The sequence below is a fragment of the Amblyraja radiata genome, chromosome 17 (genome assembly GCF_010909765.2).
Source record: "Amblyraja radiata isolate CabotCenter1 chromosome 17, sAmbRad1.1.pri, whole genome shotgun sequence".
Lineage (NCBI taxonomy): Eukaryota > Metazoa > Chordata > Chondrichthyes > Rajiformes > Rajidae > Amblyraja > Amblyraja radiata.
The window spans coordinates 7,064,876-7,082,430 of record NC_045972.1 but is presented as its reverse complement, the minus strand read 5'-3'; the positions used below and the strand labels follow the sequence as shown (position 1 = coordinate 7,082,430).

Genomic DNA, 17,555 nt, shown 5'->3' with positions numbered 1-17,555 from the left:
ATACACAAGTCTACAGGAATAGGGAATCAGAAATTCTTGATGAATGTTTGAACAAGCATCCTAATACTGAAAAACTAATAGCTTATATTTATAACACCCTACTAAACAACGAGGTACCACCGACCGAACCATATAGATACAAATGGGAAAATGAAATAGGTCACCCTATCACGAAAGATATGTGGGACGAAAGTTTACAACAAATACATCAATGTTCATTAAATGCCAGACATACTTTAATACAATTCAAGGTCTTACATAGACTACACTACTATAAAATAAAACTAAATAGAATCTTCCCACAAATCTCTCCTATTTGTGATAAATGTCTACATCTAGAGGCTAATTTAACACATACGTTTGCAAACTGTATAAAACTTAAACATTTCTGGACTGATATTTTTGAAATAACTTCAGAAGTTATTAATACAAAACTGGACCCAGACACAAAATTAATAATAATTGGAATATCAGAACAAAGCTTAACACTCACAACAAACCAAAGAAATTTCCTCAACTACAGTATAATAACCGGGAAAAAATTAATATTAAAATTTTGGAAAGGCCCTACAACCCCCACAATTAAAATGTGGATTACGGAAATGTCGGAGACTCTATACTTAGAAAGAATTAGACTTGTCTTAATGGACAAACAAGATCTTTTCCATAAAATTTGGGCTCCATTCATTAACTATCTGAAGGGATAGATTGGCACAGCACGAGGACCCAACTGAAACTTGAACTCAGGAACAGATGAAAAGCTATACTTTATAACCTACGAACCTATCTCCATTGACGTATTACAGGTAACCCATTCCACCTCCCTTGTTTTTCTGTTGTGTTTTTTTTTTCTTTTTTACTTGTAACTTTCTACCCTCTCTTTCTCCCTCTTTCTATAAAAAATAAAAACACTAGAAGCAGAAGTAATTGATAATGGAAAATTTTAATAATGTATGACTGATGTATATTAAAAGTTTTTTTACTATAATATGTAACTCCATTTTATAATATGTCTACTGCTAATAAATACATTTAAAAAAAAAAAGAAAGAAAAAAAAAAAAAAAGAACAACTTGAATCCAGTGTGGGAGTCATTTAAAGTTTCTCTGAGTTCACTTTGTAGCTGTGATGAAAAGAGACAGTTGAAGGTAGGAATTGGTGTGGAATGCTGATTGTTACATGATTAATCAAAAGAGCACAGCAGAACTGAAGGCAATATTCACAAAGAATATTTTTGTCAGTGCTATTGGCTCCCCATGCCCTTGAGATTTGGACAGAAGGCTGAAGAAAATTTGTATCATTTCCCTGAACATTTTTTCACTTGGTGACACTGTACAATATTTAGCTTATTCCCTCGATGTTAAACTAACCTCTAGATGAACCTTCTTGAAAGAAAAACATTTAAAAAAAATGACTATTGCAGCCAATAGCAGATTAAAATGCCACCTCATTTTATACAAGTGAATGGTTATATGTCCTATTGTCAACTGTTAGAAGTAGGCACAGCTAATTCCGATGAGCATTATGCAGAAGTCTGTGCCAAGATTCTATCTTCGTTTTATTTTTCTCTTCACTCATGAGATGCAGATTATTGTGAAAAACCAGGTTAGTGTAGAATACTAGACTTCCGTTGGGTTGTCTACCTTGCTACATTGAGGCAGCCACAGAGATCAGCGTTGGAATTTCAGTTGGCTCCGTCAGTGGGCTGGCACATATTGGTGCATACTGGATTAATGTTGATTTTAAATCAATAGCCTATTAAAGTCACCATTTAAATCAATTTAGTATTTAGAGTTTTTTCAACAAAACGAGTTTTGGAGTTACAGCGCGGAAACAGGTCTTTCGGCCCACCAAGTCCGCACTGACCAGCGATCCCCGCACATTAACACAAGCCTACACACTAGGGACAATTTACCCGTATACCAAGTATACAAACCCAAGCTAATTAACCTGTAAACCTGAACGTCTTTGGAGTGTGGGAGGAAATCGAAGATCTCGGAGAAAACCCACGCGGTCACAGGGAGAACATATATACTCCGTACAGACAGCATCTGTAGTCAGGATCAAACCCGGGTCTCCGGCGCTGTAAAGCAGCAACTCTACCCCAGCGCCACCATGCCGCACAACTAATTTGATTTCTTTCAAGACAATTCATTTTTAGTAATTTAAACTCCACATTTATAATAGAAAACCTAAACCAAAATTAGTTTTAAACTAGCATTATTACCAATTGTCTGAATTTTCTTGGCACGTTTGAAGAAAGATTTTGGGGTAAAATACTCCAATTTATTCTATCAGCAGCCTGGATTATCCATATATCTTGGAATCTAAATGAGCATCTGAAAATAACTGAAAAATATATACTTCTGTGTATCAGTTTACTTCTAACTTTATTAAACTTCTTCAGCCATTTGTTAGTCACCTTAAAATTTGTTCAGATTATGTTTGACCTTCATTTTAATTGTTGGTTCACAATGTTGAATGTTGGTAATACATTTTCTAGCAGGTCTAATCATCAACAAAGAATAGGCTGGAATTGACAGGGCACTGCTCCCTAGATAGATGCTACTCCATTCACTTTCCACTCTTAAAATTCAAACATAAGGAAGTAAAAATTCCCTCACCTGATATTCAGTGTATTCTGTTTTTTTTCAGTGTTTGGTCTGGGATTATGATAACCGTGGAAAACATGACTTCATTGGAGAGTTTTACTCAACATTTGAAGAACTGCGGAAGGCAATGGGAGAAAACAAGGTAAATGATGTTGAATTCTGAACCGGAGAAGATATCATACTGATTAATTGATAAAAGGTTACAGAAGACATGTAGGTGTTCATTTAGCTGGATTTCCAGACACATTTTTGTCAAATTCGATAAGAGTAGTAATGCCTCTATCACATGGACACACTGCACAGTAGGTAGATTATGAAGTTAATCTTTATACAATGGTGGTTTGATGCTTATGTAGCAACATTAGGCCATATTAACCCAGCTAATGCCTAGTATTAAGCCTAAAGGGGAAAGAACCTTCCCAACAGATCTTATTCTTCTTTGGCGTCTTCAATTACTTGCTGGTTGTTGGTGTTTGGAAGGAAAATGGGTTGTGGAGATTTGATAGAGTGTGATATTGTTCCAGTCCACAAAGTCTCCGAAGAGCACCATGGCACATTACAATAGCCTTATTGTAGACAGTGACATCGTAGACAGTGAAGATGGTTACAGCAGGTTCTTGATCAGCTGGGCAAGTGGGCTGAGGAATGGCTAATGGAGTTTAATGCAAATAAGTGTGAGGCATTGCATTGTAGTAAGTTAAACCAAGGCAGGATCTTCACAGTGAATGGTAGGGCCCTGTTGACTGTTGTAAAGCCGAGGAGACATAGTACATAGTACAGAGTTCCCTGAAAGTGGCATCGTAGGTAAATAAGGTGCTAAAGGAGGTTTTTGGTATATTGGCCTTCATCATTCAGGGTCTTGAGTATAGACGTTGAGATATTATGTTACAGTTGTAAAAATGGCCACATTTGTAGTACCGTGTTCAGTTTTAGTTACGTTGCTAATAGGAAGGATGTTGTTAAGAATGCAGAGAAGATTTATGATGATGCTGCCAGGACTTGAGAGGCTGAGATATATGGAGAGGTTGGGCATGCTAGGACTTTATTCCTTGGTGACGCAGGAGACTAAGAGGTGATTTTGTAGACATGTATAGGATCATGAGCAAAATAGTTAGGGTGAATGCACAGTCTTTTACTCAGGAGAGGGGGGTAAATAAAACAGAGGACATATGTTTAAGATGAGAGGGGCAAGATGTAATAGGATCTTAGGGGCAACCTTTTCAATTAGAGGGCAGTGGGTATATAGAATGAGCTGCTGGGGGGGAAGGTTGAGGCAGGTACTAGAACAGCATCTAAAAGACGCTTAGGCAGGTACGTGGATAGGAAAGGTTTAGAGGGATATTGGCCAAATATGGGCAAATTAGACTAGCTTGGGTGGCAAATCTTGGTTGGCATGAGCGAGTTGGGCTATTTCTGTGCTGTGTGACACAGTGACTAATTTAGTTCAAATGTGTTGCTGCCAGGCATACAGACTTGGTGGTTATTCTTTATGTGCTGGTCGTGGCTTATTATTGTCTCATGTACCTAGACAGTGAACAACCTTATTTGTGTATTATTCATTGACATAATGCCATACAATTACTCTCATGCCCATACCCAAGTACAACAGGTAGTGCAAAAAGAAAAAAATCATTTAGAGTGCAGAACATAGTGTTACAGAGTTAGACCTGTAAAGAGTGCAGATTAAAACAAATGTAAGGGCTACATTGAGGTAGGATTGGGAGATCAGGACTACACCTTCATCTTACGGTTCAGTAGTCTGAGAACAGAAGTGTAAAACATAATAGAGCAGAGCAGTTTAAGATCAAGAGAGTAAGGCACAACCCTGGGGTAAGGTGAAGGAGTGGGGCAAGGGTTCCCACCAAGGCACTCTGTCCCCACATGATTTTTTGAGTGCACCTTTCCGCCATGTGCCAGCTATGTAAACATGGGTAATGCATGTTAAGAGATGCCTGCAGAGATCTGTTATATGTTGCAGCCATATCAGGAGCTGTTTGGCCGCACAGCAACAGGGCAGCTGCTTTAGAGTTGAGAGATATAGCATGGAAACTGTCCCTGTGGCCCACCAAGCCAATGCCAACCATCGATCACCCCTTCACACCAGTTCTGTTATCCCACTTTCTCATCCTCTTCCTACACATTAGGGATGATTTTACAGAATCTTTGGGATGTGGGAAGAATCTGAATCACCTGGAGGAAACCCACGAGTCGAGATCCTTCACAAAGCTAGAAAAGGGAGGAAATGTAGGCTCAATGTCTGTGGAAACCCAAATTCATCTTGGGCAAATGAGAGGAGAAAGAATGGGAGATGGGATTTCAGTAGATTATCTCCTTAACGGCATCAACTGTGCCCATCACGTTTGGAGGGTCCAGGATTACTGGAACCACAAAGGAATTTTCAACTTAGGTGGCATTCGACTATTTACAATGCTCATTGCCAGGAAACAATAAAGAGCCTGTCCCACGAGCATGCGACTCCATGCGGCAAGCGCGACCTAAAGGGCCGGTCCCACCAGCATGCGACTCCATGCGGCAAGCGCGGCCTAACGTGGTCGCTTGAGCCGTACGGCCTTGCAGGGCCGGTCCCACTTCGATCGGCGGAGCCGTATGGAGTTATGCGGAGCTGGTCCCGACATCGCGCAAGGCTCCGAAAAACTGACCGTGTTAAAAAATTCCGTGCGGCAACGGCCTGCCGGCCCGCAGCCGCCTCGACACCGTACGCCCGTCGGACTTCGCTCGAACTTCACGTCACTCACTCGACCTCCGTGCGTACGGCGTCGAGGCGGCTGCAGGCTTTAGGTTGCGCTTGCCGCATGGACTCACATGCTCGTGGGACAGGACTCATTCATCCTACAACTGTCCACTGCACCATTCTATTTTGAGGCCATTATGGCATCGTGGTTTCTACTTGGATTAACAGGATTTTCTTGGAGCATCTCGTTCCTCGCAAAGATATGAAACCCTCACGACAATAACACCCCCATTGACAACAGGCGCCTTGGTACCAGCACACCATTTGTGCAAAAGACCAGTGTCTTAAAACAATGCTAACGTTCCCTGGAATGCTTGGAGAACGGTGGCAGTGAACTGCTGAGCAGGTGCCGGAAGTTAAAGTTGCTTCATACAATCTAACAATAATGCTGGATTCAGCCCTGACCAGTAGGAGCAGGAAGAGGCTACCTGCCAATCACCAACCCCTCACACTCACCCCCTACGACGTATACATGGCACTGAGTAGGACTAATGCACGTAAAGCTGCTGGCCCTGACGGCATCCCCGGGCGCGTGCTCAGGGCCTGTGCTGCGCAGCTGACAGACGTATGGACTGACATCTTCAACCTGTCACTTGCCCAAGCATTTGTCCCCACGTGCCTTAAAACCACCTCCATCGTGCCAGTGCCAAAACACTCCACTGCGGCAAGCCTCAACGACTTCCGCCCAGTTGCACTTACCCCCATCATCACCAAGTGCTTCGAGAGGCTGGTCCTGGCACACCTCAAAGGCTGCCTACCCCCCACACTGGATCCCTATCAGTTTGCCTACCGCAAGAACAGGAGTACGGAGGATGCCATCTCAACGGCACTTCACTCCGCCCTCTCCCACCTCGACAACAGAGACACTTACGTAAGAATGCTGTTCATCGATTACAGCTCAGCATTCAACACCATTATACCATCAAAACTGATCACCAAACTCGGTAACCTGGGCATCGACCCCTCCCTCTGCAACTGGATACTGGACTTTCTAACCAACAGACCCCAGTCTGTTAGGTTAGACAAGCACACCTCTTCAACCCTCACCCTGAACACCGGCGTTCCACAGGGCTGTGTGCTGAGCCCCCCTCCTCTACTCCCTCTTCACCTATGACTGCACACCTGTACATGGTACTAACACCATCATCAAGTATGCAGATGATACAACGGTGATTGGCCTCATCAGCAACAACGATGAGTCGGCCTACAGGGAGGAGGTCCAGCACTTAGCAGCATGGTGCGCTGACAACAACCTGGCCCTTAACTCCAAGAAGACCAAGGAGCTCATTGTAGACTTCAGGAAGTCTAGGGGCGGCATGCACACCCCCATCCACATTAACGGGACGGAGGTGGAACGTGTTTCTAGCTTCAGGTTCCTGGGTGTCAACATCTCCGATGACCTCTCTTGGACCCACAATACCTCAACTCTGATCAAGAAGGCTCACCAGCGTCTCTTCTTCCTGAGGAGACTGAAGAAGGTCCATCTGCCTCCTCAGATCCTGGTGAACTTCTACCGCTGCACCATCGAGAGCATCCTTACCAACTGTATCACAGTATGGTATGGCAACTGCTCTGTCTCCGACCGGAAGGCATTGCAGAGGGTGGTGAAAATTGCCCAACGCATCACCGGTTCCTCGCTCCCCTCCATTGAGTCTGTCCAAAGCAAGCGTTGTCTGCGGAGGGCGCTCAGCATCGCCAAGGACTGTTCTCACCCCAACCATGGACTGTTTACCCTCCTACCATCCGGGAGGCGCTACACGTCTCTCCGTTGCCGAACCAGCAGGTCCAGGAACAGCTTCTTCCCGGCGGCTGTCACTCTACTCAACAACGTACCTCGGTGACTGCCAATCACCTCCCCCCCCCCGGACACTTATTATTATTTATTCAAATAATTTGCTATGTCGCTCTTCCAGGGAGATGCTAAATGCATTTCGCTGTCTCTGTACTGTACACTGACAATGACAATTAAAATTGAATCTGAATCTGAATCTGAATCTGAAGAGAAGGAAGAGAAGGAGGATGAGGAAGGCAAAGGCTGCTTTCTAGTTAGGCATTCAGAGGACAGTATTAATTTTTAAGTAAATAGAATCATAATTCTATTTACAGCTTCTCAAAAATGTGGCTGCTCACTGGAGGACTTGCTTGGCTACCTTAGACTGATAAATGGCAAGTATTTTTTTTAGAGATACAGCGTGGAAACAGGCCCTTCAGCCCACCGAGTACATGCCAACCAGCGATCCCCGCACACTAACACTATCCTACACACACACTAGGGACAATTTACATTTTATACCAAGCCAATTAACCTACAAACCTGCACGTCTTTGGAGTGTGGGAGGAAACTGAAGATCTCGAAGAAAACCCACGCGGTCACGGGGAGAATGTACAAGCTCCATGCAGATAGCACCCACAGCCAGGATTGGACCCGGGTCTCCGGAGCTGCAAGCTCTGTAAGGCAGCAACTCTACCACCGTGCCACCGTGCTGCCCACAATAATAGTTGAAGTGATAGTTGAGGCATCAGCATTGGTCATGTCCGATGCAAGAGAATCCAGTGGCCCCCCCCCTAGACGTTGACTTTCATCAAATGCCCTGCGTTCAACATCCAAAACCTTAACACTAACCAGAACGTTAAATGGGGCACCTACATAAATTCTGTGCTAACAAAAGCAGCAAAGATGGTGGATATTTTGTGCAGAGTAGATCACCTCCTGATATTTCCACCATCTACAAGGAATTCCTTCCATCTTTCTGTATGAAAGCAGTTCCAGTGATAATCAAGAACTTCAGCCTCATCCAGCTCACTTGATTAGATCCTGTTCACCACCCGACATTCACTCATGCCACCGCTGCACTGGATGGGAGCACCAGCAATTCCCCAGCCTCCTCAGGTCACACAGCATCTTCATTTGGGACGATTGGCAGCCCCGCCAACAGTCTGTCTGTTTTTTCGTCTTTTTTTGTTATTTTTAGTGCGTTTAAAAAGTTTGTGTAAATGTTGTCCGGTTTGTTTTATGTGGGGGGTGGGGGAGGGGGTCGGGGGAAACTTTTTTTTCCAGTCTCTTACCCCGCCGGAGATGCGATTGTTTTACGGATCGTATCTCCGGTCGCTCTGCGGCCTAACATCGTGGAGCTGGAGGTCTCGTCGGACTGACTTTGAGCCCCACCGCGGGGCGTGGACTTAACATCGGAGCCCTTTCCTTGCCTGGGATTGCTCCAACTGCGGCCAGCAGACTTTACCTCGAGAGCTCGCAGTCGCGGGAGAGGCAGAGTCGGGAGCTCCAACTACACAGACGTTCGACAAGGCCCGACCCGGGGTCCGATCGCCCGGCGCGGGGGAGCTGACATCCCCCTGATGCAGGAACTGATCACCCCGACACGGAGGGCCCAAATGCCGCCACCTACGGGCATCAAGATCGTCCCGTCAACGGAGGACTCGAGACCCCCAACCGTGGGAGACAAAGGGAAGAGATTGAACTTTTTTCACAGTGAGGAATGTAGAGGGGTCACTGTGGTGGATGTTTATGTTACAATGTATTTTGTGTGTTCCGTTGCTTTTTATTTGTATGACTGACTTGGCAAATTAAATTCCTCATACGTTACAAAACATACTTGGCTAATAAACTATTATTGTATTGTAATCTGTTGCCACCACATCAAATTCTTCCAGCTCTCTGCTTTCACCACAAGAACTGCAGCGATTCAAGAAGGCAGAATGAGAATTAAATGCCAATATTGAATTATTACAATTGTACAGTTCCTCATTTTCCTGCTGTTCCTAACACACCCTCCTTCTATGGCTGATCATCTTACTGTCCTCTGTAATTGAAATGACTCTAACCACTGCAATGTTTTCCGCTGGTTAATTTCCTATTTACCACAGCACCTTGATGCTACACTCGGTCAAATGCTGCCTTGATGACAAGGGCAGTCACCGTGACCTTGTCAGTGGAAGTCAGCTCGTTGCTCAATGTTGGGATTGGGGCTATGATGAGGTCTGGAGTAGAATGGTTCTTGATGAGCACAAACTGCTCATCATTGAGGAGGTCATTGCTGATTAAGTGCTGCTTGTTAGCTCTTTTGTTGACAGCTTTAATCATTTTGCTAATGACTGTGATTAGATTGATTGGGCAGTAAGTAGCCAAGTTAGATTTGCCCTGTTTTTGTGAACAGGACATACCTGGCCAAATTTCCACCTTTTGAATAGATACCAATTGGGCGGCACGGTGGCGCAGTGGTAGAGTTGCTGCTTTACAGCGCCTACAGCGCCAGACCCGGGTTCAATCCTGACTACGGGTGCTTGTCTGTACGGAGTTTGCACGTTCTCCCTGTGGGTTTTCTCAGAGAACTTCAGTTTCCTCCCACACACCAAAGACGTACAGGTTTGTAGGTTAATTGGCTTGGTGTAAATGTAAATAATTGTCCCAGGTGTTGGATAGTGTTAATGTGTGGGGATCGCTGGTCGGAGTGGACTAGATGGGCTGAAGGGCCTATTTCCACGCTGTATCTCTAAACTAAGCCAATGTTGTACCTGTAATGGAACATCTTGAATGGAGGTGCATCTAATTCTGGGGCACTGGAAGGTCCATGGTGCTGCAGCCAACTGTTGTCTGGGGTGCCTGGGTTCCCAATGACCTCACCGTTTTATCATATCACATGGCATGAATTGAATTAGCTGGACCTTGGAGGGCAAGATGGGTTATGTTTGAGGCACTACAGGCAGGACATGGTTGCGAATGGTACAGCCTCTTCTATAGCAACCTTGTGCTGGACCCTGCCATTGATGATGGTGGAATCCTTCTTAAAGCCTCCTCCTGCCATAGCTGTTTTGTTGTCCACCATCATTCACCATGAGATACAGTGGGGCTGCAGAGCTTTGGTCTAATCAATTGTTTAACTGTCTATTCAATGTGTTTTTTACTGTTTAACATAGATGCAGCCGAGTTTCTCTCTGCTGTTCTCTGATCATTTTTGACATGTCAGGTGACACTCCCTACATCCTTTCTGCACCTCTTATTGAATCAGGGTTGATCCCCTGGCTTGATTTATTGAAAGATACAGCATGGAAACAGGCCCTTCAGCCCACTGAGCCCATGCCAACCCATTCACACTAGTTCTATGCTATCCCATCTACTCGCAACTACTCCCTACAAACTGGGTGATTTACAGAGACAATTAGGCGAGAAAGCACACGTCTTTGGGAGGAAGCCAGGCACCCAGAGGAAACCCACAGAGGCACAGGGAGAACATGCAAACTCCACTGAGACAGCACCTGACAGCGGCACAGTGATGCAGCAGTAGAGTTGCTGCCTTACAGCGGCAGAGACCCGGTTTTGATCTTGACTACGGGTGCTGTCTATACGGAGTTTGTACGTTTTCCCGTGACCTGCGTGGGTTTTCTCCGGGATCTCCGGTTTCCTCCCACACTCCAAAGACATACAGGTTTGTAGGGTAATTGGCTTGGTAAAATTGTAATTTGTCCCTAGTGTGTGTAGGATAGTGTTAAAATGTGGGGATCGCTGGTCGGTGCGGACTCGGTGGGCCGAAAGGCCTGTTTCCGCTCTGTATCCCCCAACCAAATTAAACTAAACTAAACTAAGGTCAGGTTTGAAGTGTGAGGCAGCAGTTCTCACAGCTACACCACGGTGTAGGCATTATGGGGACTGGTAGTGTGAGTGATACGTTCGCCCATGAGATGTTATGAAATATACAGTGCAAGGTCTGGCAAAGGATAGTGCAGCACATGAATTCAATGTTAAAGTCAAAGAGAGAAGGGAAAGCACTTGCCACATTGTTGTTGTGAGGGCATGAACATGATTTAACTTGCGGTGGCAAGTTTATCACAACAGCATCATACCATTCGAGTTACTTAAGTGGGGAGACAGACAGCAACATGCTTTTCTCATAAAGCTAATGGTGGACTGCACCGCACTGATAGAGTTGGAACAGAGTTGTGCCCTCTCTTTTATAACCGCTGGTCTTACGTGTGTTTTTGGCCCAACAGTTGTTTTGACATTAAATCTCGACGCATATTTGTGAAAACACAGCCTGCTACATATGTAAATGTTTGATCAATATAATTATCAGATAAAGGCCTGAACATAACAGTGACTGTAGTGAAATTCAACATTGGGTTAGTGCTCATCTGTTCTGAACTTTGCTCCACGCAATACATCTGTTGTTTTATGCTATGATCTAACTTTTAGCGATATTCCCCACTGTTGGTTTATTCAACTTGATGCATGCTTTGCTATTATTTAAATGCTTCCATCCTCAAGTAACACATAGCCGGTCTTCAAATGCATGGCAAGCAGTTCGTCAACATGTATTTCTCGACCCAACGGTACATCGTATGACGTTTCAAAATGCACTTAGAATGACAAATGATGTGTTGTGTGTGTCAGAGTGGCTTATGTAATGATTTCATAATACTACTGGGGCCTTTTCTCTCATCATCAGGTCCACTGGGACTGCGTTAATCCAAAATATAAAGCCAAAAAGAGACATTATAAAAACTCTGGAACAGTCATACTGAAAGATTGTAAGGTAAGATGAACAGGAATGATATGGTTCAATGGCACTTCATGGTCACTTGTACCGAGGTGCAATGAAATGCCTCTTTTGCATATAGTTCAGTAAAAGTGTTAAGCCCCTGTCCCAGGATGTGAGTTTACCCAGGAACTCTCCCGAGTTTAAAAAAAAATCAAACTCGTGGTACCTCATAACGAGTATTTTTTTACTCTTGGAAATGTTTCACAGTGTTGAAAAAACTTCACGAGTGCCCGCATTTCCCGAGTACCTGCCGTTAGCATAACGAGCCGCTACGAGGCATTCACGAGCTCCGACGTACCCGCTACGTACATTCTACGTAATTACCACAAGCTTGATTTTTTTTAAACTCGGGAGAGCTCTTGGGTAAACTCGCATCGTGGGACAGGGCCTTTACTATACTATAAAGCACAATCTTAGTAGAAGTGTATAGGAATGGTACACTGAGACTATATATAAGAGTTAGCGTCTTTCAGATTACTGCAAACTCTTTATTTTGTATACTTTATCCAGAAAAATCTTAATTTAAGTCTCCTCCTAACGAGCACAACCACTGGCAAAGTAGCACCATCCAGTCTGGGGAAATTATTCATATGACATGAGTTTGTTTGTTCATTCCAAAACAATTCGAACATACGAATTAGTGGTAGGAATATGCCATTCAGCCCCTTGTGTCCGTTCTTCATTCAAAAGTATCACAGCCAAGCTTTGACCCAGAGGACCGGTTCTCTTATCTCTAAGTTGAGTTTAGTTTAGAGATACGGTGCGGAAACACGTCCTTCGGCCCGCCGAGTCCGCACTGACTAGCGATCCCCGCACATTAACACTATCCCCGTACACACACTAGGGGTAATTTACAATGTTCCGAAAGCCAATTAACCTACAAACCGGCACGTCTTTGGAGTGCGGGAGGAAACTGGAGATCCTGGAGAAAACCCACGCAGGTCACGGGGAGAACGTACAAACTTCGTACTGACAGCACCCGTAGTCGGGATCGAAACCAGGTCGCTGGCGCTGTAAGGCCGCAACTCTACCGCTGTGCCACCATGTCGCCCTATTACCTTGATTCCCTTAATATTGACAAATATATCGGTCCACTTCTATATCTCTCTACGTCACCGTCTATATCTCTAGTTTCCTTTTCCCTTGACTCTCAGTCTGAAGAAGGGTCTCCACCCAAAACATCACCTATTCCTTTTCTCCAGAGATGCTGCCTGACCCGCTGAGTTACTCCAGCTTTTTTGTGTCTATCTTTGGTTTAAATCAGTATCTGGAGTTCCTTCCTACATGTCTCAATGTCTTGTTAGTTCTGTAGATTGAAAACAACTGATTTATTGGCAGCCAATTTCACACAATATTCTGATGGAAATTCAGAAGAATAGAAACCTAAAATTCACTAAAATCTTTCCCCGTACAGTTTGTGCTGTGTGTGAATTCCCAACATGCTGATGCTGCCTATGAAAAAAAACCCTGAATTAAAGAATGATAGCTGAGAAAGGGTTATGAATCGCATTTATTCAATGGTATAAGATTTCTACCATCGGTGTTATGCATTTTTTATGAGCAGGTTTCTAAAATTATGCAAGTAGCTTCTACCAAAAGAGATGATCCCAACTAATGTATTTTGTTTCAGTCAGGCTCCACAGTCAACAGAAAATCAGGAGGAGTCTATATGAAAGACATTTTGATTTTTAAATGGTGCTTGCTATTAATTAAAGCAGCCTGCCGCAATTGTATCACATTTTTGCTGTACAAAACGTGCATTCAAAAATATTGAGGTTAAAATTGTGATAGATTTGGGAGGTCAAATATATAGTTAATGGAAAGACCATTACTGGAAGGGTGTAGCGGTTTTGGAGAGGATGCAGATGGGATTTACTAGAACGCTGCATGGATTAGAGGCTATTAACTGTAAAGAGAGGTCGAAATGTTTTCTCTTCAGCGTCGGATGTTGAGAGGAGACTTGATAGAAGTATATAAAATTCTGAGAGGCGTAGATAGGGTAGATAGTCAGAACCATGAGTAGAGGGCCCAGTTTTAAGGTCAGAAAGGGAGAGTTTAAAGGAGATGTGTTTTTTACACAGTGATTGGTGGGTGCCTGGAACGCGCTGCCAGAAGTAGTTTTGGAAGCAGATGCGAGAACAAGGTTTAAGTGGCTTTTAGAGAGGCACCTGGATATGTAGAGATGGAGGGGTATGGATCTAATGGCGCCTCTTGCATAGCTGCTCTGTGCGTATTGTACTGACTGGGGTGATTGTGCTTTATGCACTGGGATGGTCTTGCCGAGCTGTATGCAGAAAATGTATTTCACTGTACCTGGTACAAATGAACCATTGAACCACGTGCAGGCATGATGTTCGGCATTGTGGGCCGAAGGGCCTGTTCCTAAGCTGTACTGCTCTATGTTCCACATGCAACAGTCAGATTGTATCTTCTAATGAGGGAAGACAATCAGAGAATCTAAACTGCGGAGTAACACGTGATCTTTATAAGCCTTTGAGTAAATTGTTACTCATTTCTGTCAAGGAATACTTTTGCTCGCAAACATTACCGATGAAACAGTATCATTAAAATAAAATCAATCAGAACAAGACACCTAACCTATTTGGACCTTGTAATGCAAAATTAACCGGTGTCATTATTAATTATCAATCACTTGAACAGGTTGAGAAGTTGTTTACGGTGGCCAGGCAAGATTATTAGTCATTATATATTGTGTGTTAAAATGATTTATTTTTCTTGGACTAACAAGTTATTTTTTTTGTTTTAAAGTTGCACAGGGTATATTCATTTTTAGATTACATAATGGGAGGATGTCAGATTCACTTCACGGTAGGTCATTATGTTTTTAAAACCACTACTGAGATTTCATGTTTATCTGCCCTTGAAGATGAATGCTTGATTTTACTTAAATTGTTGACAGTGAATATCATTTATAGGTTTGCCACAAGTTTAAAGGTGTAATGTTAATTTTCGAAATCCAAGTTAAGGGTGGATGGTTACAAAACTGTGAAATATTTGCACTTTATTTTTGTTGACGTTATGGCTAAGTGATGAAGAAAGATATCATTTATCTGAAACATCCACAAAGAGGAAGCAGTTTGCACTAAATACGAGCTTGCTTTTGTATTATTAATTAATTTTGATGTAAGGTGAGGAGCAACTCATAACTGCAAAAAGGCCTTTGTTGCCTTGGGTTTTTTCAATAGTGAAAGATGACTGTTTAAAAACCTTGGCATTTCATTCCCACCTCTTAAATATTACTTTTGTCAATCAATGCCATGTGACTAATACTGTTGGGTGGGAACTTCTCGGAATTTGATCCAGTGAAACTAAAGAAACAACAGTAAGTTTCTGGAAACATGATACAAGCTGATCGTTGAGGAGGTGTCCTTTCCACGTATCTGTTTCCCTACTCTTTGTTTTGTAGTAGCATTAATGAATTTGGAAGATATTGTTGAAAAAAACCTTGGCATGTTCCTGTAGTCCATTTTGTAGATGGTAAACACTGATCGTGGTGGAGGCAATGAATGTTTCAGACGGTGGAAGAAGTTCTTTGACTTAGTTTTGCTTTGGTTTAGAGATACAGCGTGGAAACAGGATCCTCGGCCCACCGGGTCCGCACCGACCCCCGTATACTAACATCACCCTACACAAACAAGTTCCGATTTACCTGTATGTCTAATCCTTCCTACACAAATTTATCTTGAAAATTTCCCTCAAGATGTTTACCATACATGAAAAGTTGATGTAGTTTCAGGTGGTGTTACAAATTCCCAATCCTGAATGGCCAGTAATTATCCCGTCCAATATTTTGGATTTACACAACTCAATTCTGGCTAGGTTTGCTGAAGGAGTCGCAAGTCAAGAGTGTTTTATTGTCGTCTGTCCCGGATAGAACAATAAAATTCTTACTTGCAGCAGCACAACAGAATATGTAAACATACCACACTGTAAACAATGATGACTGTTACAACATTGTACTCATTGGAAGCCTTTTTTCTGTGCCTTTTGCTGTCAGATTTTTTGCTTGGGTTACACTGGCAGTGAAATTCAACACGTTGTAATGATGCTGTCAGTTTGGTACTTGGTAGATGGAATGACCTTTAGATTGGGACTTGGATCAACGTGTTTCACTGGCATCCCAAACCTGATACAAGTGAAGCAGCTGGACAAACACATGCCAATAGATTTGCAAGAATCCAAATGGCAACTTTGAATGGGAACACATAATTTGCTCTTCTTTTAGTCCGTTCCAATTTTAATTTTACTCTTAGTTGTGTTTATTAAACTAACAATCTTGCATGGATCTGCAGAAGGAGATGGACAAAGTGTCGATGATTAATTTGAACAAATAATTTTCTGGCTATAATTGCGCTGTGTATCTCTTTCTGCTGAAATATTCATCATGAAATTCAAATTCATCTGGAGCAGGTGGTATTACTGAAAATATTTTGGATAGGCTCGATAAGACCATAAGATATAGGAGCAGAATTTGGCCATTCAGCCCATCGAGTCTACTCCACAATTCAATCATGGCTGATTTAGTGTCCCCTCTCAACACCATTCTTCTGCCTTCTCCCCATAACTTTAGATGCCCTTTCTCATCAAGAACCCATCAATCTCCAGTTTAAAAAATACCCAATCAATTGATTTCCGCAGCCATTTGTGGCAGATTCACCACCCTCTGACTAAAGAAATTCCTCCTCATCTCCTTCCTAAAGGTATGTCCTTTTGTTTTGAGGTTGTGCCCTCTGGTTCTAGGCTGGAAACATCTCTATTACTGGAAACATCTTCTCCACATCCACTCTGTCCAGGCCTTTCATTATCTGGTAGGTTTCAATTAGATCCCCCTCATTCTTCGCAACTCCAGCGAGTACAGGCCCAGGGTCTTCAAACACTCCTCATACATTAATCCAATCATCTCCAGGATCATTCTCGTAAATTTCCCCTGGACCCTCTCCAAAACCAGCACATCCCTCCTCAGATATGGGGCCCACAATTTGCCAAATGTGGCCTCACCAGCACTTTATAAAGCCTCAGCATTACATCCATATTCTAGTCCACCCGAAATGAATGCTAGCATTGCATTTGTCTTCCCTAAGCCCCTGTCCCACTTTCACGACCTAATTGGCGACCCCTGCCGAGTTTGCCCTTGCAGCATGGTCGCCACGAGGTCGCAGGAGGTCTTCGTAACTCTTCCTCATGCTCGTGAGTGGTCTCCGCGTACTCGTGGCCTCAAGTAAGTCGCGGCGTTTTTTCCAGCCTGATAAAAAATGGCCACGAGTAAAAAAAATTGGCATGGAAAAAATTGATTTGTAGGTAGGTCGTAGTAGGCGTGATGGTAGTCGTAGGTAGTTGTGGGTAGTCGTAGGTCGGTAACTGGCCCGAAAAAAAAATGCAAACATGACATCATTTTATCATGTGATCATTTTCCACTCGTAACTAGACGTAGTTGGTCTTAGGTGTGGAAGACTGAGGTCGAGAGGGGTCGTAGGAGGTCGTAGACGTAGTCGTAGGAGGTCATAGACATTGTCGTAGGAGGTCGTAGGAGGTCTTTTACTTCGGCGAGTCAACACGACCTTGACATTTTTTTCAACTCGTCTAGGGTCTTCTAAACTCATGGATTAGGTTGTCCAAGTGG

General features: G+C 43.4%; 1 protein-coding gene across 1 annotated transcript in view; it reads left to right on the top strand.

Moving 5' to 3' along the window:
- The window catches only part of cpne7 (copine 7), a 181,615-nt gene that overhangs the window by 103,545 nt on the left and 60,515 nt on the right, over positions 1 to 17,555 (top strand). The window contains exons 8-10 of the mRNA XM_033035666.1: positions 2,655 to 2,753; positions 11,822 to 11,908; positions 14,684 to 14,743. Of these exons, the coding sequence (XP_032891557.1) occupies positions 2,655 to 2,753; positions 11,822 to 11,908; positions 14,684 to 14,743 (246 nt within the window). The remainder of the gene's footprint in view (positions 1 to 2,654; positions 2,754 to 11,821; positions 11,909 to 14,683; positions 14,744 to 17,555) is intronic.